Below are 24812 nucleotides of genomic sequence, written 5' to 3'. Positions count from 1 at the left end.
TGATGTGTTAACTAAATTTTTTTGGGACAAACTTTCTTTGAAATGCAAGCTTATAGGTTGTGGTTAATTTTTACATATTCGTTGTTGTTGTCATATTATCAATTTTATTATGCAAGAAGAGTTGAAAAATATTGATCAATCGGTTTCACTAAAAAAAAAAAAGACGGATTAAAAAATCTATGAATAAAATTCCGTGAGCATTATGTTAGTAAATACCTCTATTTTACTTATGACTAATTTATTAATCAAATAATCAATTCTTATTTTTTGCTCTAACAATTTTTTACAATTTTTTTTTTCTTATATCATTGTGCGAATTGTAAGGATGATATATTGATCTAATTTGAAAAGACAAACAATGAATCCAGCAATTTCATTATGTACTAAGAGCATATACAATTGATGTATTTTGGAAGTCATCCCATTTGATTTGAAGGCTAGGATTGTAATTTTACTACACAATGAATCATATATTATATTCTTCTGCGGCCAAGTGGAAGCCAAGGCCAGACGGATCTGAAACAATTTATCTGTTCTATTTTATTTTGTATATAAAGAAAACAGCTTTCTCGGTAAAAATCATTGTGCAACTTCAGTAATAATTTGTACTGAAATGAGTACTCCGGGAGCTTTTTATTTGTTTTCCATTGTACATGCTAAAGGCACCATAAATCAAACTTTTTCAGGCTTGTGACCTCATTTTCTTTAACTGGTTTGAGTCGCGGATTAAAACGGGTCAATCCAATCCGGAGTCGGGCAGGCCCACTTGACAGCTTCATTATTAAAAGATTAAAAATCAAAATGCCAAATTCGAAAAGAAACCCCAAATTCGAGAATGGGGAGCCAATTCAACGATTCAGATGCTGACTGGGATCATCTCCTCACCGAAGAAGATCTCCGAGCAATCGATGCCGCCGCCGGTGTTCCGCCTCATTCTATGAAACATCGCGCTCGCACTGATTTCGACGGGGATAGCGCCTCCGTTGATTCCCCTCCCATAATGCGCCGCCGATTGCCCTATTCACTCTTCGTTTTCCAGCAACGGCTTAACAATAACAATCCATCATCCTCGTTAGCGGCGTGTAACAGGAATCGCTTTTACACTCGCAATGATACTTCTTCTGCTTTTCCAGGTAATATGCAAGTTTTTTTTTTTTCCTTTTATTTTTATATTCTTAATGCATTTCGAATTTTAGGTCTTAGTAGATTGACCTTTTTTATCTAGTAAGTTGAATTTTAGCGTGTGTTGGATCCTATGGACTTTAGTTGAAAAGCTGCTGTTCTCGCCAATAGCATGCTTTTTGCATTCTGCCTCTCCTTTGCGAAATTGAAGGGATATGAAATATAAGATGATGTGTTTTAGTATATCTTATTGAATACAACCACATAGTTTTGGCCATTCTAGCAATTTATATGGCTTCATTTCAATGTTCTGAGCAAAATCTTTACTGACTGTTTAAGCAGTATTGCTGGATTCCACTGCAAGACATTTTTCTTTGCACGTAGTACTTTTGTTGGTATTTTAATTTGTACATTTGGTTTTGGCTTTGGTTGCATAAATGAAGAAAATGTAATGCTTATAATTGATGGTGCAGATACAATTGCATGTAATGTTGGGAATTATTAAATTTTTAATGTACTGCTGTTTGTACTTTATTGATGTAAATTGATTAGAAGCTGTGTAACTTGTCTTTCGAGGAAGATAAAAGTTAAAATATGGGTGGATACTTGCAATAGGTATTTCTGATTTTGAATGTTCCAAATTTGTTAGAGATAATGAGAAAAAATTTTGAAAAATGTTTGGAACACAGAAATTTAAAGTGATTATCGATATCGATGCCAATTAATATACCTTGATGATATTTACATAAGCTAGGCTGTGTTCATTTGTATGTGTGTTTTCTCTTACTTTTTCATTTTTATTATTAAATCTACCATTTTTTGCAGAAAAAAAATCTCTAAAAATAATCTCGTACTTTTATTCTCCATTTAAAGCATTATATTCGTCAAAGAGAGGAAGAAAGAAAGGTGTATTTCTATATTTCATTTACAATCAAATTGAGTACAATACTTATAACTACTATATGCACATTTAAGGAAAACAAATTAAGAACTTGGCCCCGTTTGAATTGGCTTTTGGCTGGTGTTTTTGGCTTTTGCTTCTAAAAAAAACACTTTGTACCTATTTGCATTGATTTATGTCGACTTAAAAGTGTTTTTTAACCAAATTGAGGGTAACTTCTAAAATAAGCAGAAGTATTTTATCAATTAAAATTACCAATTTATCTTTAATAACAATAATAATAATAATAAATACAATACTATAATATAATATAAAAATGATTAATTTATATATTATATTTTAATAAAAATTTAAAAATATAATTATATCATTCTTTTTATGTTATACTTGAATTAAAATTTAAAATTATAATTGAAATATCAAATTTAAATACGAGTATATAAATTTTTTAATACTAGAATATATTCTATTTAATGCTAGAATATATTCTTACACTCCCCTCACGTGGAGTGTAAATATACACTCGTTCCCAACTTGCTACATAACTCTTGAAACCGCTTACATTTAGTTCTTTAGTAAGGATATCATCCACTTGTATCGGAGTAAATAGAGTGATAACTTGTCCACTTAAGACTACTGTGGACAAAACATTGTGTTATTTTTAATAAATACAAAATTTGTACAAATTATATTTGATTTGAATTTAAAGCGGGTCCTATTGTCTAAATGGGTCCTTTGATTCTCCTTCCGGGTCGATTTATTTTCCAACTTGGTTTTCGATGGCTTCTTTGATCCGAAGAGGTTTGGTCTTCAGTTTGACTTTGCCGGCTTTTGGAGGGTTTTGGTCTCCGTGCGGGCGATTTCATCGTCAGCTTTGGATTTGATGTCTTTTTTTTAGACGATCCGAGGCTTTGATCTTTGATTTAGCTTTGCCGCTTTTGGAGGACTTTGGTCTCCGTGTTGGCGATTTGATCATCGTCTTTGGATTTGTTGTCTTCTTTGGACGATCTGCGACTTTGACATTTGTTTTGGCTTTGTCGCTTTTGGAGGACTTTGGTCTCCGCATTAGCGATTTGATCATCGTCTTTGGATTTATTGTCTTCTTTAGACGATCCGCACTTTGACATTTGCTTTGGCTTTGCCGCTTTTGGAGGACTTTGGTCTCCGCGTTGGCGATTTGATCATCGTCTTTGGATTTGTTGTCTTCTTTAGACGATCCGCGACTTTGACCTGTGCTTTGGCTTTGCCACTTTTGGAGGACTTTGGTCTCCGCGTTGGCGATTTGATCATCCTCTTTAGATTTGTTGTCTTCTTTCGACGATCCGGACTTTGATCTTTGAGGAGGTAGATTTGGTGCTCCGTAACGCTTTTGGTGGCGTGTCCCTTTGACTTTTGGATCGAAGAGGGCCGAGTTTGCGCCTTTTATAAAGAACGCGATGAACACCTCGAAGCTTTGAGAGAAACTTTGAAGACCTTCCCTTGGCTTTGACGAATTCCTCGACGGCTTTGAGAGCTTTGATCCTTCTTTTGGCTTGGACATACGACGAATAACGTTAACTTCATCGATTCGTCAGCCAATATTGGATCATTTATCCAAATTAGTGACTTTCGACGAAAAACGCTTCGAAGGACACGAAGAACATGAAGAACAATACAGAGAGAGTCTAGAGACTTACCCCTTTGCTTAAATCCTCGATGCAACTTCGGTGTGTCAAATGAACTGGCCATGATTCCTATTTATAGGGGAGGGCGGCCTTGGCTTCCTTTTCGGATAGTGCTACGTGGATGGAAAGATTTTATAATCTTTTATTTTCCATCGGATGCCGTTTTCCATTCTTGACGGATTTGATTGTGCACCTTCCTTTCTCGCCAAAATATTTATATATTGCCCTTTTTGGAAGATATTAACTTATATATTTTATTTATTGACAAGATTAATTTATTTTGCTGCCAAATTTATTATGGCTCTATTTATGCACGTAATATTTGTACGATATCTTCCATTTTAAGCAGATTTTTGCATTAATAAGTGATATTTATTGTACAAAAATTAACATGTGTGCATAATTAAATACCATATATTTATTTTATTGGAATTTTATTTTCTTCCAAAATACATGATATTTAATTGATTTTAGACATATATTTTTAGTGTCTACAAAATGCCCCATCGAGACTTGTTTAAGCCGACGCAAAGCGTTTATGGCGTGAACGAGTCTCGAAACATAAGTCAATTTATTTTTTGACTGATTTTTTTTATGGCTATCATTTTTTGATTTTTTTTTTAGCCAATATTTTTTTTTCAAAGGGTTTTTTCTTTTTTCCTTTTTTTTTGACGAGATTTTTTTTTCCAATTGGTTTTTTTTAAGCCCGATTTTTTGGACTTTTTTTCTTTTGCCTAATTTATTTTTTAGGGCTTTTCTTTTCCTTTTTGTTTTTTTTTTTTGCCCAATTTATTTTTTAGGGTTTTTCTTTTCTTTTTTTTTTTTGGCATAATTGACTGGACTTGGAGTTATATTCCAAGTTGCCTACGTATCCGGTTAAGGAATCAAGTCATAATGTAGTTCAAAACAAATTGAATTTGTTTGTTTTTGTTAAACAGTTTATTCTCGTGTTAAGGAGTCTTGCTAGAAAGTTTATCCTCATTCCCAGGAGATTGAAGAAAGTTTATCCTCATTTCTAGGAGATTGTAGAAAGTTTATCCTCGTTTTCAGGAGATTGTAGAAAGTTTATCCTCGTTTCCAGGAGTGTTGTAGGTATGATTGCCCCCACTATTTGAAGTGTTGTATTTCTCGTCATCTGAGAAATCTTCAGTAGGCGGTCCTCATACATTCCACTAGACATCATGCTCAATTCCATATCATGAGCGCGAGTGGCGAGTTCTTCAAAAGTATGGGGTCGGATCCCTTCTAGGATGTATTTCAAGCCCCATTGCATCCCTTGAATGCACATTTCTATGCCGGAAGCCTCGGACATACGGTTTTTGCAGTTGAGACTTAGATTTCTCCGGCGGTTGATGTAGTCAATTACTGGTTCGTCTTTCCATTGGCGGCTGTTGATGAGTTCAGTCATGCTGACGGTTTTCCTTGTGTTGTAGAACCGATTCAAGAACTCGTGCTTTAACTGTTCCCAATTGTCGATAGAACCAGCCTCTAAGTCAATGTACCAATCGAAGGCGTTGCCGTTTAGTGACCGCACAAATTGTTTGACTAGGAGGTCTTCATATGTTCCAGCATCGTTGCATGTCTCGACAAAGTGCGCTATATGTTGCTTTGGGTTGCCTTTGCCGTCAAATTGTTGAAACTTTGGTGGTTGATAGCCCGTTGGCATTTTGAGGGCGTCAATCCTTGCAGTGTAAGGCTTGCGTAAGTGTGCGTCGGCCTTGAACTCCCTTCGAATTCTCTTTTGATTGCCCCCTTGATGTATTTGTCAAGTTGGGATATATGGATGAAAGAGTTGGATAATCCTTGAATAGATTTGATTCCGCCACCTTTTCTTTTCCATGATGTTGCTCCACAAATGTTGCCGTTTTATTTTGGACCGTTGGGGAAGATGGTTGCTTTTCGGTTGCATGGCCAGCTTCTTCAGGCTTGTCCAGCTTTGTGATAAGTTTTTCAATGAGGGCGTCTTGTTGTTGTATGTGTTGAGACATCCCTTCAATGATTTTGGCCAATGCTGCAAGTTGTTCTTCTATATTTGAAGCATTGATAGTCATCACCGGAGCGAAAGCTAATGTAGTCGAATGACTTGAACTTGGCCGATGAGTAGGTGGCATGAGAGTGCCTTTGAAGCTTTGATCTTCCTGGCAAAGCAGACTTTGATCCACAAGCTTTGGGTCCTCAATATTTGAAGCGTTGGTAGTCATCACCGGAGCAGAGCTTGATGCGGTTGAATGACTTGCAGTTTGTTGAGGGGTGAACAGTGCGGCAGTACTCTTAAAGTTGTCGTCTTCTTCATATAGTGGACTTTGATCTGTGATTTTTAGAGAAGTGTCTTCAGATAACGACAATGCTCTTTTGGTCATGCTTCGTGTTGTCATTCCAGTATTTGTCGAAGCGCTTGAGGTTTTGGACGCGATGGATGCGTCAACTTCTTTGGCGGCGACGGCGGCTTGAGCAGCAACTTTTGACGCAACGTTGGAAGTCTTGATCTTGTAGGAAGCCATTGGTTGTTGAGAGTTCGTCGGAAAGAGAGATGAAAGGTAGAGAGGTCCCACTGGGCGTGCCAAAAATCTGTGGACAAAACATTGTGTTATTTTTAATAAACACAAAATTTGTATAAATTATATTTGATTTGAATTTAAAGCGGATCCTATTCTCTAAATGGGTCCTTTGATTCTCCTTCCGGGTCGATTTATTTTCCAACTTGGTTTTCGATGGCTTCTTTGATCCGAAGAGGTTTGGTCTTCAGTTTGACTTTGCCGGCTTTTGGAGGGTTCTGGTCTCCGTGCGGTCGATTTGATCGTCAGCTTTGGATTTGATGTCTTTTTTTTTAGACAATCCGAGGCTTTGATCTTTGATTTGGCTTTGCCGCTTTTGGAGGACTTTGGTCTCCGTGTTGGCGATTTGATCATCGTCTTTGGATTTGTTGTCTTCTTTGGACGATCCGCGACTTTGACATTTGTTTTGGTTTTGTCGCTTTTGGAGGATTTTGGTCTCCGCATTAGCGATTTGATCATCGTCTTTGGATTTGTTGTCTTTTTTGGACGATCCGCGACTTTGACATTTGTTTTGGCTTTGTCGCTTTTGGAGGACTTTGGTCTCCGCATTAGCGATTTGATCATCGTCTTTGGATTTGTTGTCTTCTGTAGACGATCCGCGACTTTGACCTTTGCTTTGGCTTTGCCGCTTTTGAAGGACTTTGGTCTCCGCGTTGGCGATTTGATCATCGTCTTTGGATTTGTTGTCTTCTTTAGACGATCCGCGACTTTAACCTGTGCTTTGGCTTTGCCGCTTTTGGAGGACTTTGGTCTCCGCGTTGGCGATTTGATCATCGTCTTTGGATTTGTTGTCTTCTTTAGACGATCCGCGACTTTAACCTGTGCTTTGGCTTTGCCGCTTTTGGAGGACTTTGGTCTCCGCGTTGGCGATTTGATCATCGTCTTTGGATTTGTTATCTTATTTCGACGATCCGGACTTTGATCTTTGAGGAGGTAGATTTGGTGCTCCGTAACGCTTTTGGCGGCGTGTCCCTTTGACTTTTGGATCGAAGAAGGCCGAGTTTGCGCCTTTTATGAAGAACGCGATGAACACCTCGAAGCTTTGAGAGAAACTTTGAAGACCTTCCCTTGGTTTTGACGAATTCCTCGACGGCTTTGAGAGCTTTGATCCTTCCCTCGGCTTGGACATACGACGAATAACGTTAACTTCATCAATTCGTCAGCCAATATTGGATCATTTATCCAAATTAGTAACTTTCGACGAAAAACGCTTCGAAGGACACGAAGAACATGAAGAACAATACAGAGAGAGTCTAGAGACTTACCCCTTTGCTTGAATCCTCGATGCAACTTCGGTGTGTCAAATGAACTGGCCATGACTCTTATTTATAGGAGAGGGCGGCCTTGGCTTCCTTTTCGGATGGTGCTACGTGGATGGAAAGATTTTATAATCTTTCATTTTCCATCGGATGCCGTTTTCCATTCTTGACGGATTTGATTGTGCACCTTCCTTTCTCGCCAAAATCTTTATATTATTGCCCTTTTTGGAAGATATTAATTTATATACTTCATTTATTGACAAGATTAATTTATTTTGCTGCCAAATTTATTATGGCTCTATTTATGCACGTAATATTTGTACGATATCTTCCATTTTAAGCAGATTTTTGCATTAATGGTTGATATTTATTGTACAAAAATTAACATGTGTGCATAATTAAATACCATATATTTATTTTATTGGAATTTTATTTTCTTCCAAAATACATGATATTTAATTGATTTTAGACATATTTTTAGTGCCTACAACTGCCTCAAGAACAAAGTGACAATCAACTTTCATATGTTTTGTTCGTTCGTGAAAGACTCGATTACTTGTAATGTGAACTGCAACTTTATTGTGAGAATGCATTATAAAAGGCTCATGGCAATCAAACCATAGCTCCCCCAGGAAAATTTTCAATCAAATCAATTTACTTACCGTATGAGCGGTTGCTTTATACTATGCCTCAGCACTAAATCGAGCTATTGTTAGTTGTTTCTTGCTTCTCTGTGTCATAAGGTTTCCTCCAAATAATTGTAATAGCCAATGCTAGATTTCCAATCATCTTATCTCGAACATAGTCAACATCATATTTGTTAGGTGCCCTTTTTATGTACTTCAATATTCGAAGAATAGCTTCCTAATGAGCTTCACGAGGTGCCTCCATAAATTGACTTACTATTCAAGCATCATAGGAGATGTCAGGCCTAGTGATGATGAGGTAGATTAGCTTCCTAACAAGTCTTGTATACGTTAATATATATCCCATAGGTTAGAACCATTCTCCATTGGGGTGTCAACTGATTTAGCACCAAACAACAAATAGACTAACCGTGGAACAAATAAGACGTTATCTAAAGAAAGTTCTGTGGCAGGACGTAATGTTGGTGTTGTATTAATGGGTGATGGTTTGATGATACAAGAAGGAAGTTCTGAATACCACTGAATGCTAACCCCAGCACCACCAAAACGTCTGCGTATACCTAAAACAAAAGAAAACGTACCATCAACCAACTGGGCAAGAAACAAAGTAGGAGTAAATGAGGAAAATTGGAATTTAAAACGTGTAATATGATGAATAACACTAGAATCTAACATCCAAGGTGAATTATAAAACATATTAAAAGCACCTGAAAAGAGGTAGTAACAGAGGCAATAGCGGGAGGGACGACAACTATTGAAGAAGTAGCAAAGGAAGAGGTACTGGGGGTCATAGCAGAGCATGCTAACTGTTCATACTCAGCATGGGGAATAGACACAACATTAGAAAGTGTAGGGCTAGGTTGGATGCTAGGCTGCAGCCCATTTAAGCTTTCCAAACTTATCCCAACATTTTGCAAAAGGATGATTGGTACGTCCAAATTGTTTTTAACATGGTTGTCACGGCGCCTTTTTGCGGTGCGGCGCTAGGGCACCGCCATACCACCATGGCGATGTGGCGCCCGCCATGGCGACAAAATGGCGAACGCGGCGTACTATTTATAAAATTAAATAGATATATATATATAATTATAAATATCATAAATCCGTAAAAATCATACATTATCAACTTCCTATTAATTTTCAAAGCTTCATATGCCTTGAATCATAAAAGGAAATATAATACCATAAAAAATATAATTTCAATCATCAAACAAAACAAAATACTATCCATGAATCTCTAAACAACCAATTTTATCATCTCAAATTTCAACAATCAAAGAGCTCAAGTCCACCACTACCACTAGGAATATCTTTCAAATCATCATCATCAATGTCATCATCTAATGATAGATCTTCATCGTCTAATTCTTGCTCCATCAATGCCGAAGTTGACGCTTTCTTAGGACGTCTAGAGTATAATTGTATTGATGAACCCTATGTATCTCCGATATTTCCCCTTCTAGGAATATTGCAGCGTTCAAGATTGGCTGATGCACCCATAGCTTCATCAACATGACTCCATGTAAGATACTCTCCCAAATGAACTACATCATTGGTGTCGAGAACCCACTCATTACCCCATTCAAATTCCTCCAACACCAAAGGATTAAAGTTCTTTTCTTCCTCGCGCCTCTTTTGAAATCTATTCGCAATTTTTCGATTGTATTAAACGAAAACTAAATCGTTCAATCTCTTATGTTCCAATCTATTTCGTTTTTTCGTGTGAATCTAAAAAAAATAAATTATAATATATTAGTATATGACTACGATAGCAATAATATTAAATATATTATTTATATAAGTAATTAAATACTTATAAATTCAAATGAGCTCCAATTGCGTTTACATCCGGAGGACGAACAACAAAGACTAATTATACGGAAGGAAAATGATTGAAGCTTGAAATGAAGGCCTCCAAAAGCATTCCACCAATCAACTAAAATTGTAAAACATTAAAAAAATATATTTAGTTCGAACTTTAAAGAAAATTTGAAAAATAAATAAATAAAATAGAAATTATAAAAATTAAGCACTTACGAGGACTTTTTGCCTTTTGTTGCTTAATCGCCAATTTTTTTCCGAAGCTTCCCCGCATATTATCATAATCATCGACTTGATCACAAATCTTTGTTTGCAATTTATCATCAGTGACAATTTTTTCAAGAACATCGTTAAACATAGCTCGTGCCTTACGAGCATATGCATTATCACTCACCTTGAGATCAAAGTATTTGGAAGGATTAAGAAACAATGCAACTCCATACAACTCGACTTCTATTTGATCCTCTCACTGACAATCGATAATATGCATAACTTCTTTCAACAAATTTGGTTTTTTCTCAAAATCTTCTTTGATTTTCCTTTTAGCTTCATTCATCGCTACTGCAAGTTCCGGCATCGCTGGCTTCGCATCCCCGTCAACGATCTTCAAAACAATTAGAAGTGGATGCGATGCTTTTATACAATACTCCACACCCGTCCAAAAAGGAGAAGACAATACCGTGTTTGCTACTAATCTCCCGGCATTTGTATTAGCCAATTTCGATGCAGTCCAATCTTCGCTCAAAAATAAGCTTTTCAAAGCATCCCTATGCTTATATAAGCTCTGCAAATTCGAAAATGAAGTAGCAAACCGGGCAGGCCCAGCTCTCACAAGATCGCTGCCGTCCGTTTTCACCCGCATCGCATTAAGGAGCCTTACGTGCTTATAGATATAGGTAGTAACTCTTCTTGCATTGTCAATCTTTGCCCGGAAAACAAACAATTTCCCGATATCTTCCTTCATAAGATCAAGGCAATGATATGTTGTAGACCCATTTGTTAGTTAAATAATGTGATATGTTCTAGACCTATTTGTTAGTTCCATGTGATAGTTCTTCAAGTTGTTTCAAAGTGGGTTTGTCCTAGAAGTGTTAGATTCTTCTATTCTCTTTAGAAAGTCGATTAAAATGTTCTTTAGGGCTTATATGAAGATTATTATGGAGTTTTAAGTTGAATGATGAAGGATCTTTTAAATGGTTTAAAAATTCTAACTTTTGCCCTAACCTCGTTTATGACTTTTGGAGAAGAAAGGTAAGCACCTTTAAATATTATGATTTTTGAGGTTAAATTCAACACTTTGAGCATATTGTATTGTTGTCAAGGTGTCGCCATGGCATCATGGCACTTTTTGGGGAGCGCCAGGCTTTACCGCCCTCGCCTTACGAAATATGGTGGCACGGTGATGCCGTGGCGTGTCCAAATCAGTCCAAAATCTCTCGAGCCCAATTCAATTAGCCTAAGCCCTAACCCAAATTAAGCTCATATTTGTCTGACAACGGATCAAATTGAGTGTTCGGTCTAAAATTTAAAATCCTTCACTTAAATAGGTTCAAACGAACCATTGCCTCTATGTCTCTCTTTCGCCGCTACTACTTGTCAATTTGCTCCAACCGTCCGTCTTCTTCGTGTCTATATTCACGGTGAGTTTTCTCACGAATTTATTCTGATTTTTTTCACAAAATCAATTAGATAGGCATTTGCGTTGCTTTATTTTATTTTTTTTTTCGTTATTATCTTATTATTAGTATCAAGTGTATAATGTACTATTATTAGTTAGTGATACTTATCTACATATATTTTATAATATTATTTATTTTATTTTGTTTCATATTCTTTTTATTTTATAAAGCAATTTTTTATTAGTTTTCTATAATATATTATCTAGCCACATCAAATGATCCGGGTTGAAAATATATCTTTTGGCCGGATTTTGGAAAATAGAAATTTGGTATAATGCTCGCTCTGTCACAAGCAAATACGATTGGGAATAAAACGATTGAAACAATACTTGTTAGGTAATTTTGGAGATGTAGAAAAATGTCCAAATACTATCAAAGAAATCTGAACAGAGATGTAAAGAAAAAGATGGTGGGAAAGCAGTCCAGTCATATTGAGTTAGATGATGCCGACGTTGACAACGACATTGGTTATGATGTGAATGTGCAGGGAACCAGGCAAGAATTATCTTACGAATCTATTTCTTATCCCACTTCGGGAACCTTGAGCAAGAGGAAGCATTTGCAATTTGTTTTAAATTTTCCATTATTGTCATCACAAGGTGTGAAAAGAAACAAGCCAGTTGCCTCAATGCTTAGTAAAACCTCAGAAGAAGTTATAGAGAAAAGGCACATCAAAGAAAGTAGTGGCACTCAAAGAACGTTGGAAGCGTGTACGAGGAGCAAAAAAAAATCAAAAAATTTCACTAATACATTGCTGTTTTTTTTTATGAAAATGGCATACCATTTAATGTGGCAAAATCTCGAAGTTTTGAGATTTTGATTAAGTTGGCAGGGTAGATGGTACCGGATGTAAAAGGTCCAAATTATCATGAATAATGGGTTAGTCTTTTGGAGATGGCGGTGAAAAAAACACAAAACTAAAGGAAAAACATGTTATTGCTTGGAAGCAATACAATTGTTCCCTTATAGTTGACTGGTGGACGGATAAAAGAGGGCGGCATTTGATTCATTTCCCCGTCAATAGCCCAGAAGGTATATATCTTTTTAGTTGAATGATGCATTTTGACAAAGATTGAAAAAATTGGCAAAGAATATGTGGTTCAGGTAAATTTTATAAGTAAACGTGGGAATTTTTGTTTAGCTTTCCCTTATATTGCAAAATATGATTTCTTGGCCAATCTTTTATTTGACTAGTTAGTTAGATACTTGTAAATGGGGTGTATTTAGTTGGAATATTTTTAAGATTTGCCTAATCGCTTGTTGGGTATTGAGTCAAATCGGTAGGAACTACTCGTCAAGTCCGATCAATTAGTCGATCGTATAGGATGATAAGGCGTAGCCTTCCACTTATGTTCCTTGCAAACACATGCGGGATATACCGATATTTTAGGATAACTAGTTAATCTCGAACCAAATGGGCTAGGTCTTGTCATCGAGATGATTCCTCTAGGGTGATTCCAAGGTGCATGTCATCCACGATAGAATGGTCTTTTAGACCGTCATCCATGACGGAGGGATGGATTGTGTACGATCCCCTCTTGGCATGTTATGTATGAGACTAGAGGAATAGGTTATTGTACAAACCCTCGAAAAATAATTAATAAGTTGTCTTATGTGTACGCTTTGCCTTGAACCCTTATGTACCAATTGTGGAGTTCTTTGAGGACTGGGACCCTATATTTGCTATGTTTACTTATGTTGTGTTTTAAGTGAAATAATAAGATTGGAAAATCGGGTGGAGCCTGCCCTAATTAAAGTCTAGTGGAGTTTTCTTCGTGATGTGTTCATCACAAATATTTGAGAATAAAAGAGAAATATAAATGAGACACTAAAAGACTTATGTGTGTGGGTTGTAATTATGTGATATGTGTAATTTCATTTAATTTATCATTTCTAAATGATTTTGTGGTATTTGTATGTGAGTTTTGACATATACCGTTCTAATTTACCTTTGATTCATTGTATTTACCCAACTGTCATTTTGATCATCTTTCTCCCGCTAAGTCTAATTGATGCATCCTCTTAGGAAACTTTTGAAATCATTACTAATGTTTTATGAATTAATTCCCGCCTTATGCTTTTGATTCAAATCTTATTTGTTTATATGACGAGCTTGTGCGCTTTGTTTTTAAATTTCTATTTAGTTGCTTGTGTTGAATATTTTAGCCTTAGTGCTACAATGTGAGGCTTATTGATTAATGAATGAGCCATCTGGTGTGGTGTAGCGGTGATACTCCGGCTTGAGCCAACCGGGTGTTACAAAATTGATTCATCCGTTGCCCACTCCGATGGTTGTGTGGGAGGATATTTTAATGGACTGGGATGGGATGTTGGTTGTGTGGCAAGTTTCACTATAATATTGTATACCAAAGTGCACGCAGTTGACTCTTTGAGGAGACAATATACCTTTTTGGAGGTGCTTAGGTTCCATTTAACTCGAGCACGATAGCGAATGGCAAAACAAATGGATAAACACCATCGCAATGTCAAGTTTAAGGTGGCAATAAAGTAGTTTTGAAGATCCGTTGACATTGGTGTGAACTGATATTGTTTCTTATATTCTGTTTATTAATGTGGACAAATTACATATATATAGACAATAGGTTAGGAATATCTAGGTTCTCTATTTAACACTTCTACAAGTTTCTATGACCACCTAACCACCTATTTCCTAGAACTGTAGTTATGTTGTGCATTCCCATAAACCTACTATGCTACACATTCCAATACACTTAACACTCCCCTCAAGTTGGTGCATAAATGTTAATCATGCCCAACTTGCTACAAAAGTGATTAACTCGAGACCAGTGTAGTGGTTTGGTGAAAAAATCAGCAACTTGGTCATTTGTCCGAACAAACTCTGTAGTAATTATATTTTTTTGTATCTTTTCTCGCACAAAGTGACAGTCGACTTCAATGTGTTTAGTACGCTCATGGAAAACCGGATTAAAGGCAATGTGCATGGCGGCCTGATTATCACAATAGAGCTTAGCAGGACTTGCAACTTCGACTCCGACTTCTTTTAGAAGTTGGATAATCCACATTATTTCGCATGTACCTTGGGCCATAGCTCAATATTCAGATTCTGCGCTGGAACGGGAAACCACATTTTGCTTTTTGCTTTTCCAGAAAATTAGATTTCCTCCAACAAATACACAGTAACCGCATGTGGACCTTTGATCTTCTTTAGAGCCTGCCCAGTCAGCATCTGTTGAACACTCTATCCTCATAAGTCCATGATTTTGGTATAAAATCCCACGACCTGGAGCCCGTTTTAGGTAGCATAGAATGTGCTCCACAGCCACCCAATTAACGTTAGTAGGAGAGGACATAAACTTACTGTCAACACTTACAGGGTATGCAATGTCTGGCCGAGTGACTCTAAGATAGTTTAGCTTCCCAACTATCCTCCTGTACCGTTCAGGATCTTTGAATGGTTTTCCCTCCTTTGTCAAGTGAGTGTTTGGAACCATGGGAGTGTTGCAGGGTTTTGCACCCAACTTTCCTGTCTCAGCCAGCAGGTCTAATACATATTTTCGTTTAGAGAGATAGATTCCTTTCTTACTCCTAAGGACTTCCACTCCGAAGAAATACTTCAACTTTGCCAAATCCTTTGTTTGAAACTGACTCTACAAATAACCTTTTAGTAATGCAATACCCATTGAGTCATTTCCAGTTATAATTATATCATCCGCATATACTACCAAAAGAATAACACGTGAATTGGACCATTTGTAAAAAATGGAGTAATCTGATTTTCCCTTCACCATACTATATTGTTCGAGAGCTTGGCTAAATTTGCCAAACCATGCACGAGGGCTCTGTTTTAGGCCATAAAGAGATTTTCGCAAGCGACAAACTTGTGACCGCTTATTCTCCCCCTGAGCAACAAACCCTGGAGGTTGCTCCATGTAAACCTCTTCAGTAAAATTGCCATGCAAAAAGGCATTCTTGACATCTAGTTGATGAAGCTGCCAACCATGTGTAGCAGCCAAAGATAAAAATAGGCGAACTGAAGTGAGTTTAGCCACCGGCGAGAATGTGTCAAAGTAGTCAATGCCATATACCTGTGCATATCCTTTAGCAACCAGACGGGCTTTCAATCTTGCAACGGAACCATCTGGAATCATTTTAATGGCAAACACCCACTTACAATCGAGCGGCTTCTTCCCAGAAGGTAGATCCACCAAATCCCATGTCTTATTCAGATCCAACGCATTCATCTCGTCTATCATGGCTTGACACCATCCAGGATGAGTAAGAGCTTTAGGAAGGGAAATATAATCAAGTGATGTGACGAAGAAATAGGCCGGAGGAAACAACTGATCATAGGAAATGAAGTTAGAGATAGGGTAAGTGCAAGAGCGAGTACTTTTACGAAGAGCAATCGGAAGGTCATCTAGTATTGTAGGATCTCGAAGATCAGAAGACTGGGTGAAAGGGGAATCTTCATGGAATGTGACATCTACTGACACTATATATTTCCCAAGGTTTGGACAAAAACACCTATATCCCTTTTGGACGCCAGAGTAACCCAAGAAGACGCATTTTAATGATTTTGGGTCAAATTTAGTAACATGTGGACAGATATCTCGGACAAAACATGGACAACCAAATTTTTTTAGGGACAATGGATAAATAGGTTTGTTGGGAAAGATAATGTGACAGGGTGACTGACCGTTAAGAACAGAGGACAGCATCCGGTTAATGAGGAAGCAAAGCGGTGGAGATAGCATCGGCCCAGAAATGTTTGGGGACACTCATTTGAAACAGAAGAGCTCTAGCTGTTTCAAGTAAGAATTTATTTTTCTTTTCGGCTACACCATTCTGGGCTGGAGCGTCAATGCACGAAGTTTGGTGTATAATTTCATTTTGTTTCATAAAAGACTTGAATGACTCATATAGATATTCTTTAGCAATGTCACTCTGTAGGATTTTGACTTGGAGATCAAACTGGGTACGAATCTCAACACACAAATTTTGAAAATGTGAACAATTTTGACCGATGTCGCATGAAGAAAATCCAAGTCATTCGAGAATAATCATCAACAAATGTAACAAAATATTTAAACCCTTGTTTAGACGAAACGGGATATGGACCCCAAACATCCGAATGATCACAGTCAAAGGAGCCTGGACACCACTAATCTCCCTAGGACGCAAATTGACACGATGATTTTTAGCAAACTGACATGATTCACAATTGAACGAAAGAAAATTTCGGAAACTAAGACACATTACTTTCATTTTCTGAAGGGAAGGGTGACCTAACCGACAATGAGCTTCAAAGGAGGTTCCAGTACATAGGCAGGTGATGGGCTTGCGGATTGAAGTGTCAAGGGTATACAATCCGCCTGACTCATATCCCTTGCCAATCATCTTATTCGTCTCCAAATTTTGGAAAACACAATAACCAAGAAAGAATTTCACACTACAGTTTAGGGCACGGGTGATTTTACTAACATAAATTAAATTAAAGGAAAAGTTAGGTAGGTTCAAGACAGTGGATAATGAAATGGCTGGTCTAATATCTATTGTTCCTAACCCAACAACTTGGGTAGTGGATCCATCTCCAAGGGTAACTGGGGATTGAGAATAATGTGATTGATAAGTCGAGAAAAGGTTAGGATTACCTGTCATATGGTCTGTGGCTCTTGAATCAATGACCCAAGAGCCGGAGTATGTGACGAGACATGTACTGGAGTTACCTGCGGTGGTCATAGTTGGGATAATAGTAGATGAATGCGCTTGGTTCTCTTGAGACATGGATAACTTAGAGTTCTGACCTTCCGAAGAGGCTGGGCGAATTGATCCTTCTGTATAGCAAGCTGCAACTTTCTACAATATTTCTTAACATGCCCTAACTTCTTGCAGGAGTGACATATGATGTCCGGGTTACTCTTATATGTTCCTTGTCGATTTTCACCTTTGAATGGCTTGTACTTTTTCTTCTCACCAAGGCTCCACTGGAAAAGACTGGATAGGGGTCGGTTCGGAGGACTCTAGAGAATATATCCTGTAGAGAAGTCATTTCAGAGCTACTCAGTATTTGAGATTTCGCTAGTTCATACTCACTTCGCAGACCCGCCAAGAAACTCATAATGGCCATTTGTTCTCGTTGCTTTTGTTGTTCTCTAACATCGGCATAAAAAGGCATGAGTTAATTTCTTTTTGAAGTCCATAAAATAATTCAAAGAGATTTGTCTGTCATCTCAGCCCGATAAAATGCCTTGCACACATCGTATATTCGGGTAACATTCCCTTTGCTCGAGTATAATAACTCCAAATATTGAATCAAGTCCTTGACAGTATTGTAGTGGCTCACCAAACCATAGACCTCTACATCGATCGAATTTCTAATCTGCAGGAATAACCTTGCATCATCCCGAAGCCATGCCCTCCTCTCTTTTTCACCAGTAGGTGGGTCCTCCTCCAAATGATCATCCTTCTCAATACTTAGTAGGTATAACTTCACAGTTTTGCTCCACTCCAAATAATTCGACCCATTAAGTTTATAATCGGTAAGTTTGGACGTAACTGGAGCAACTTCAGAGACAAAAATAGATTTGTCCTCACTCATTATCGATTAATAGCAGAACAACTTGGAAGCTACAGCACCAATCTAAAAATTGACAGTCTGGAATTGTTGCTAGTACGCTGAACCAGTAAACAAATCTGGGTTCCCCACTAAAAAGAGAATCACACCCACCGGAGCAAAATCTGCTCCCAGCCGCACCTATTTCCTAGAACTGTAATTATGTTGTGCATTCCCATAAATCTACTATGCTACACATTCCAATACTCTTAACAATTGGAAAGTTCCATGTGCGCCGGCTTACACTTTACATAAGTTAGAGCCGCAATTTTATGGGCGTTTTAGGTAGAGAGGCGGTGTATCGACTTAACTATTATTTTCACCTATAAATAAAAATTCCCTAACATTCTTTTAATTGTTCTATTCTTTTTTTATATTGTTAAAAGATACCACATGCTCAGTCATATATTCTTACCGTTCCTAATTATTAAATTTTCTTTTTATGTGGTTAAGATATAAAATTCTGCGGTCACATTATATACAAGAGAACTATGGAAGAGATGGAAAGAGCTGCAATGGAGCTTCTAGCTTTTGTGGAAACTAAGAAAAGAGAAGATGGCCAGTGTGTCCTTGGTCTGGATATTGAGTGGAGGCCAACCTTCAAAAGAGGTAAATCTGTTGTATAAAAATATGGTTTGACAAGAATGATAAGTAGCTGGAAATCATGAAATAATTTCTTTTGTGACTATAATCATGAGTTGAAACTGACAGATAACTGGCAACAAGACTTTTTTTTTCTCAATTAGCTTTTTCATGTCATGTGATAAAAAAAATTGTTATTGGAAATAGGTTATGTAATTTGTGAAAATTATCCTTCTGTGGTCTCGAGTTTTACATGATTGCTCAAGTCTTAATCTAAATAGGATACATGGTCAATCTGTTATGGAGACACTCTTTTGCTGTTATTATTGGGCTTTTAAGTAACCTGAGAGTGCCAAAGTCATGCTATTGATGTTTGCTAAAATTGCTGTGGTGGGAATTTACTATCCCATGTCTGTAAGCTGTATGAATGTATTTGGGGTGTGTTTGTTTGGGGGTTTGGATTTTGAGTTGGGGTTTGAATAGTAAAAATTTTGAATTTGAATAGTTGTATGATGTAATATAAATAGGTGTTATGTGATGTTTTGAATGTAAAATTGATTTTTAGTATAATATAAAAAGTGAAAAATATGTATTTGATTTGATGTTTTTGGGAGAAAAAAATGGGATGAATAGTGGATTTAAAATCCAATCCCCCAAACAAACACACCCTTGGTGTCCTCATTGAAACAAGATGGGTGTTTTGTCCCTTATTATTTGCTGCTGTTAAATTTCTGGTGTTTTATAAATGTTGAGCTGTAATATTTATGCTCAGAAGTTTTAACAAGAGGAGCTTTTAATTGCTACAATGCTAAATTTTTGGTTGGATTTTAATCTTCTATATGTTTAATCTACATCACTTCCTCACTAGTGACATTTCGATGCTTTCTTTTAGGGTATTGTATCTTTTGTTGCCACACTGCCACAGTTTATGATAAATTTTCTCCTTCTATTGATTAGAATTCTACTTCAACAATTGGTAACTGTGGATTTCTAGTGGTTGGTAATGACAAAGGCAACATGACAGGCTCCGCTTGAGCTGTTATTTCTGTTGATGTGGTTGTGCCAATTATATAATTACGATAATTCTAGAATAAACTTGAAAATCCCGAGAAGATAAAACCAATACCGAGAAAAATACACTTGACTTCTGCCCAGCTTGGACCAGTATACCTTGACAGGTGGAGTTTACTTCTTTACTGACAATTCTAAGTATCCTCACAAAGTAAAAAAATATAATGCGGAAACAATGATGTAGTCGTTTTTCTCTTGTTTTTTATTTCCTCTTTTTTTTTTTTTTTTTTTTCCTGGGAAGTTTTACCAAAAAGTACAACAAAGTGATGGAGGTGGAAGTAGTGGAATTCTGCAACTTGAAAACTGGTGAACTTGAGAAAAATTGTTGAATCAAGCTTCTAAGTAGATGCTAAATATGTTCCACTTTATTTGTTCACACATCGAGATATGTTACAAACAGTTCATTTCCAAATTTAGAATAGAAGCTTTAGATACATGCTTGAGATTGGGAAAAAAAAAAGAGAAGAAATGACCCATAAATCTTGTCTTTTATAAGAGAAATGATGGTAGGACTCGATTCCAAGGAATCACTTCGACCTAAACAACAATGTTCTGTTTGCTGGGATGATGTACTACTTTTAGCACCCTAATAAAGGGTATGGATACAGAAAATTTTGCCAAATTAAGTGAAGCTATAATTGCAAATATATGCAGGTGTTGCCCCTGGGAAGGCTGCAGTTATGCAGATATGCGGGGACAGTAAATGTTGCTTTGTCTTTCACATTTTTCATGCTCAAATAACCAGAAGTTTGCAGTATCTTTTGGAAGATCCCACTTGTCAGAAGGTGGCCTGCTTAGAATTCTGTGGTCTTTTATTAGAACTCTAATTAGTATTATTATTTTTTTCCCATAAAATATTTGTGGTTAAGTTATTTTATTGTACTTGCATAGGTGGGTGTGGGCATTGCTAATGATGCTTCTAAGGTTTTCTTTGATCATAATGTATCAATCAGCAACTTGGAGGATCTCAGTGATCTAGCCTGTCGAAAGCTTGGTGGAGAAGCCAGAAAGTGGAGTTTATCATCTTTAACTGAAATGATCATCTGTCGAAAGGTATTTGAACTTGTCAGGAATATAATTATTTTAAAAATATTCCAATGCCATAATGATACATTGATGAAACACTGAGATGCTAAGCAGTGGACCACTTGGACCATTTTGTCAAACCAATTTTTGCTGTCTTCTACTCATCTCATTCGTGATAGATAATGTGGTATCTAGAATGCATGCATGTTGATTAATATATTTTCTGATGATATTTCCTGTATCTAGGGAACTGTCTCAATACTTTTCTTATCTAAAAGGAGTTTGACCACTTGCACACCAGGTTCCAAGATTTTGAAACAAAGATGCATGGTGGCATATGTAATAGTTGATAATGCCTTACATCTCTGTTTGTTGGTCTGTCTACCCCAAGCTACTGAGGCTATTTGCCTATCTGGTTGACATAATCTAAGTATGAACCTCTAAAAGAATAATGCATTAGGAATCATGGAGCTTGAGCTTTTACATACAGGAATTTTTTAAGTGTTGATTGTGTGCTGCAGCTGCTTCCTGATGCTGGTACCTAGTTGCAGCTAACATGAGTGAGATGCCTGAGTTCAACAATTATTTTGTATCCAGCTTGGTGGATACATGCCACGGCTGCAGGATAGTCTTTTTAAAACATGCAGGTCATAGGTTGCTAACTCCTGAGTTTTGACAATTCCAAATTTTTGTTGTTTTTGTTATTGTTGTTGTTTCTATCACTGCTTCTTGTGAAATATTTATCCAGGTTGATATTCTTGGAAGAAAAGTTCTTTTCTTTCATGATAGGGGAAATCAGCAATAGTGAGCAATGATGGGCATCTCTTGTTGCATCTACTTGAAAGTCCTTAACACCTGCTGATTATATTTTGTATTAGTATTGACTTTTGAACCCTGCTGTGGGAAAAGTGGTTCCATGAAGTTTAACTGCAATAAATCCTTATACAGAAAATTGAATTTTGTAGCTTCGCAAGCCAAATAAAATTAGACTAGGAAATTGGGAAGTGGCATCTCTATCAAAGGAACAGCTAGACTATGCAGCAACTGATGCATATGTGTCTTGGTACCTGTATCAGGTAAATAACAACTATAACCTCTCAGAATTGGATGTTATCAATTTCTTGTGGCTTTGCTGAATTTTTTTACTGAGCCAGTTTCCTATACCAGGTGCTGAAAACATTTCCAGATCCTGCTGAAACCAACAGTGAGCAAATTGCCGCAACTCGTGAATGATTCAAAATCATTATTTCTGCTAATTCATGCTCATGTTTTTCAGTTGTGTTCTCCAGAAGATATCTGTTGATTAAGTTCTCAACCATCAAGTACTTATCATATTAAAGATACATTTACTAATTTGAAATTCTCTATGATAGTGAGAAACCATGTTATAAGAGTGTTTGCTGCTAGACATGACTTTCCAACCACCAGTAACTTTGTTGTTTATTTGAGCACATTTGGATTGAAAGCTCCAAATTCATAGAATTTTAACAAATCCCTTATACTTTATTGTATGATAATATTTTATGATGTTGATGTATTTTTAAGTATACAAATTTAATCTCAAGCTAAACTATCAAAAGCTAATGTAAATGAAATATAAGAGAGATATAAAGGCAACAAATAATATCCATGAATCACTTTTTCCTGAAAATTTATGCTATTCTCGGTTCATTTAATTAGTTTTTTACATTTTATCACCCTGTTAAAGTGGGTGATTTAAGCAGGTTTTGCGAATTTAAGACAAGGAATCCTTTCCAACATTTAACGCATTGTACCTCTGAAAGGTGCAGTTCTGAAGATGTGCAACGACAATACTGTTGTTTGTGTTTCGCATTTTTCATTCACAAATATCCATGCAGTATTCTCAATCTCAAGCATACTGCTTATCAGATGGTGTGTGCTAAAATTTTTATTAGCTGTTGTTTTTTATACATCTTAAATCTTAATGGTTTATAGGTTGATGGGTACGTGCATAGGTAGGTGTGGCAATTGCTACTGATGCTGCTAAGGTTTTGAAAGATAATGCATTGGTGTCAACCACATGGGGGATCTAACTGTTCTTGGCTTTAAGCCAATCAAATAAGCTTGGTAGAAAACTTAAGAAGCGAGTTCATCAACTTTAGGTGAAATTTACATTTGTGGGAAGGTTCTTTAGAATTCTTAGGAACATATAATGAACAACTTTGAGATAATGAACAACTTTTAGATATTCTTCTGTCTTAATTAGTGATCATATAAAGCATTCTGATTTGTGATGCCAGAGCAATGAACCACTTGCAGTATTTTGTTGGAGAAAATGCTATGGCTTTCTTATGCTGATCTCATATGTTCCTCGAATTATATTTCCCGGACTGCTATCCACTACTTAGTTCCTGGAATGTCTTGACTGTATCATTTACCTTAACCTTGGTTAATTTAGCCTTTTGTAGATAACATGAGTTAGATCGAAACAAATGTTCCTAGTTACTTTGTTATTGAACTTCAATTTCACACATTGTTTCATGCTTGTTTCTTTGATTGAACTGATTCTACTGTTTAGGAATCAACCTTGAAATTGCATGCCTGTAATTTATTAAGCTGCTTAGAGATGTGGAATCTCTGACAGAGCTGGAGTAATTGAATAACCCTTCTTTGACTTGTGGGATCTAACTGTTCTTGGCTTCTAGCCAATCAAAATCCTTATCCAAGTTCAAGTGATATTCTGGTATCTTTGTTATAACTTTGCTTTACCAGTGCTTTTGTAGGATTTTAGAACACATGTATGGCAGCATCTTTCTGTTACCCATGTTTTACATGTCTATTCCAGTACTCCAGTCCAGGGCCTATGAGGTTATCGGGCATTTATTAAAACTTCAGTCCTGAATATGTAAATCAAATCTGTTAAGAGGCTGACAATTTTTGTAGAGTATTACAGTGTGACGCTAAAAGTATTCTGACTGACATCAGCTTGTTACTTGATGTTAATAGTATGGATTGATTGCATTGCGGCTTGATGGACACAGTCTAGCAGGATTGTCTGTCTGTGATGTATGAAATGTTTGTTACAACATTTCAATGTTCCGATAATGTCCCGTTGTTATCTATCAATGTGAAATGCTTGTCCAGAAGATATTCCTGTACATAAGACAGTTACATTTTTTCTTTCATGAAAAGAGAGTAGAGTTAAAGTTAATAATATTGGTAATTTCTTGCTGCATCCCTTTTTATCAAATCTGCTATTCTATTCTTTTGACCTCATTTTTCTGGCAAAGTGACATTCCATGAGGTTTCTGTGCAGAAATAAATGTTGACTGAGATAATCTGGACTTTGGTAGCATTGAAGATTTAAGTATGTTGGTATCTCCTCCTCCATCAGGTACCCCCACCCCCTCTGATACATGTAGATATATTTTCTGTCACTCAATTTGTACTCAAGTATTTGTGTTATGAGGTGAGGAGCACTTGCAAGCACAGTGATGGTTATGGTTTGAAAATATGAATTGATAGGAGGAGGTAAAGCACATGCACATGCACATGCACATGTTGAGAACATCATCATCAGCATCACTTTATAATTAATATGCATAATTTGATTGATGGCATAAAACACACCAAATTTGTTGTTGATTATTGTTATTTCTGTGGGCATTGAGTGTAGGGCATGTGCTCCCCAATTCCCTTAAAACACTTGCACACACCCCATACGCTAGGCTATGGGATAGAGTTAGGAGAATGGAAGAAGAATGTGACATTGGAAAAGGAGAAATATATTAAAGTTTGGGCGTGGGTAGGGTAGTAGGGTGCATAAAAAAGGGTCTCTCTCTCTCTCTCTCTCTGCATGTGAGTGGGGTCCTTCCCCATTAAATGAAGTCTCACTCAATCAAATGATCTTAATCTTGTGTGGACTGGAC

General features: G+C 36.8%; 1 protein-coding gene across 5 annotated transcripts; it reads left to right on the top strand.

Annotated features, from left to right (window-relative positions):
- The first annotated feature begins 764 nt into the window (after window positions 1–764).
- On the top strand, window positions 765–22459 carry LOC127249375 (3'-5' exonuclease). 5 transcript variants are annotated; one of them, XR_007838302.1, is made up of 7 exons: window positions 765–1133; window positions 18697–18852; window positions 20551–20681; window positions 20788–20949; window positions 21169–21352; window positions 21444–21998; window positions 22090–22126. XR_007838302.1 is itself a non-coding variant. In XM_051272136.1 (7 exons), the coding sequence occupies exons 1-7, from the start codon at window positions 836–838 to the stop codon at window positions 22258–22260; spliced, it is 957 nt and encodes a 318-aa protein (XP_051128093.1). In that variant the 5' UTR covers window positions 773–835; the 3' UTR covers window positions 22261–22459. The 5 variants fall into 5 exon arrangements, 1 of the variants encoding a protein (XP_051128093.1); XR_007838303.1 differs by lacking the exon at window positions 22090–22126 and having other exon boundaries at window positions 21444–21799; window positions 21888–21998; XM_051272136.1 differs by lacking the exon at window positions 21169–21352 and adding an exon at window positions 22199–22459 and having other exon boundaries at window positions 773–1133; window positions 21888–21998.
- Window positions 22460–24812: the final 2353 nt, after the last annotated feature.

Source organism: Andrographis paniculata, unplaced genomic scaffold (assembly GCF_009805555.1).
Source record: "Andrographis paniculata isolate CXL003 unplaced genomic scaffold, ASM980555v1 Contig35END, whole genome shotgun sequence".
Taxonomy (NCBI): domain Eukaryota; kingdom Viridiplantae; phylum Streptophyta; class Magnoliopsida; order Lamiales; family Acanthaceae; genus Andrographis; species Andrographis paniculata.
This window is presented reverse-complemented; position numbering and strand designations above follow the sequence as displayed.

Excerpts from the sequence above, each read along its gene's own strand:
- LOC127249375 (XM_051272136.1), top strand. The coding sequence starts at position 836 with ATGGGGAGCCAATTCAACGATTCAGATGCTGACTGGGATCATCTCCTC. Across the intron at positions 20,682-20,787 it reads AAGATCCCACTTGTCAGAAG|GTGGGTGTGGGCATTGCTAA; the intron begins GTGGCCTGCTTA and ends GTACTTGCATAG. Across the intron at positions 20,950-21,887 it reads AAATGATCATCTGTCGAAAG|CTTCGCAAGCCAAATAAAAT; the intron begins GTATTTGAACTT and ends TGAATTTTGTAG.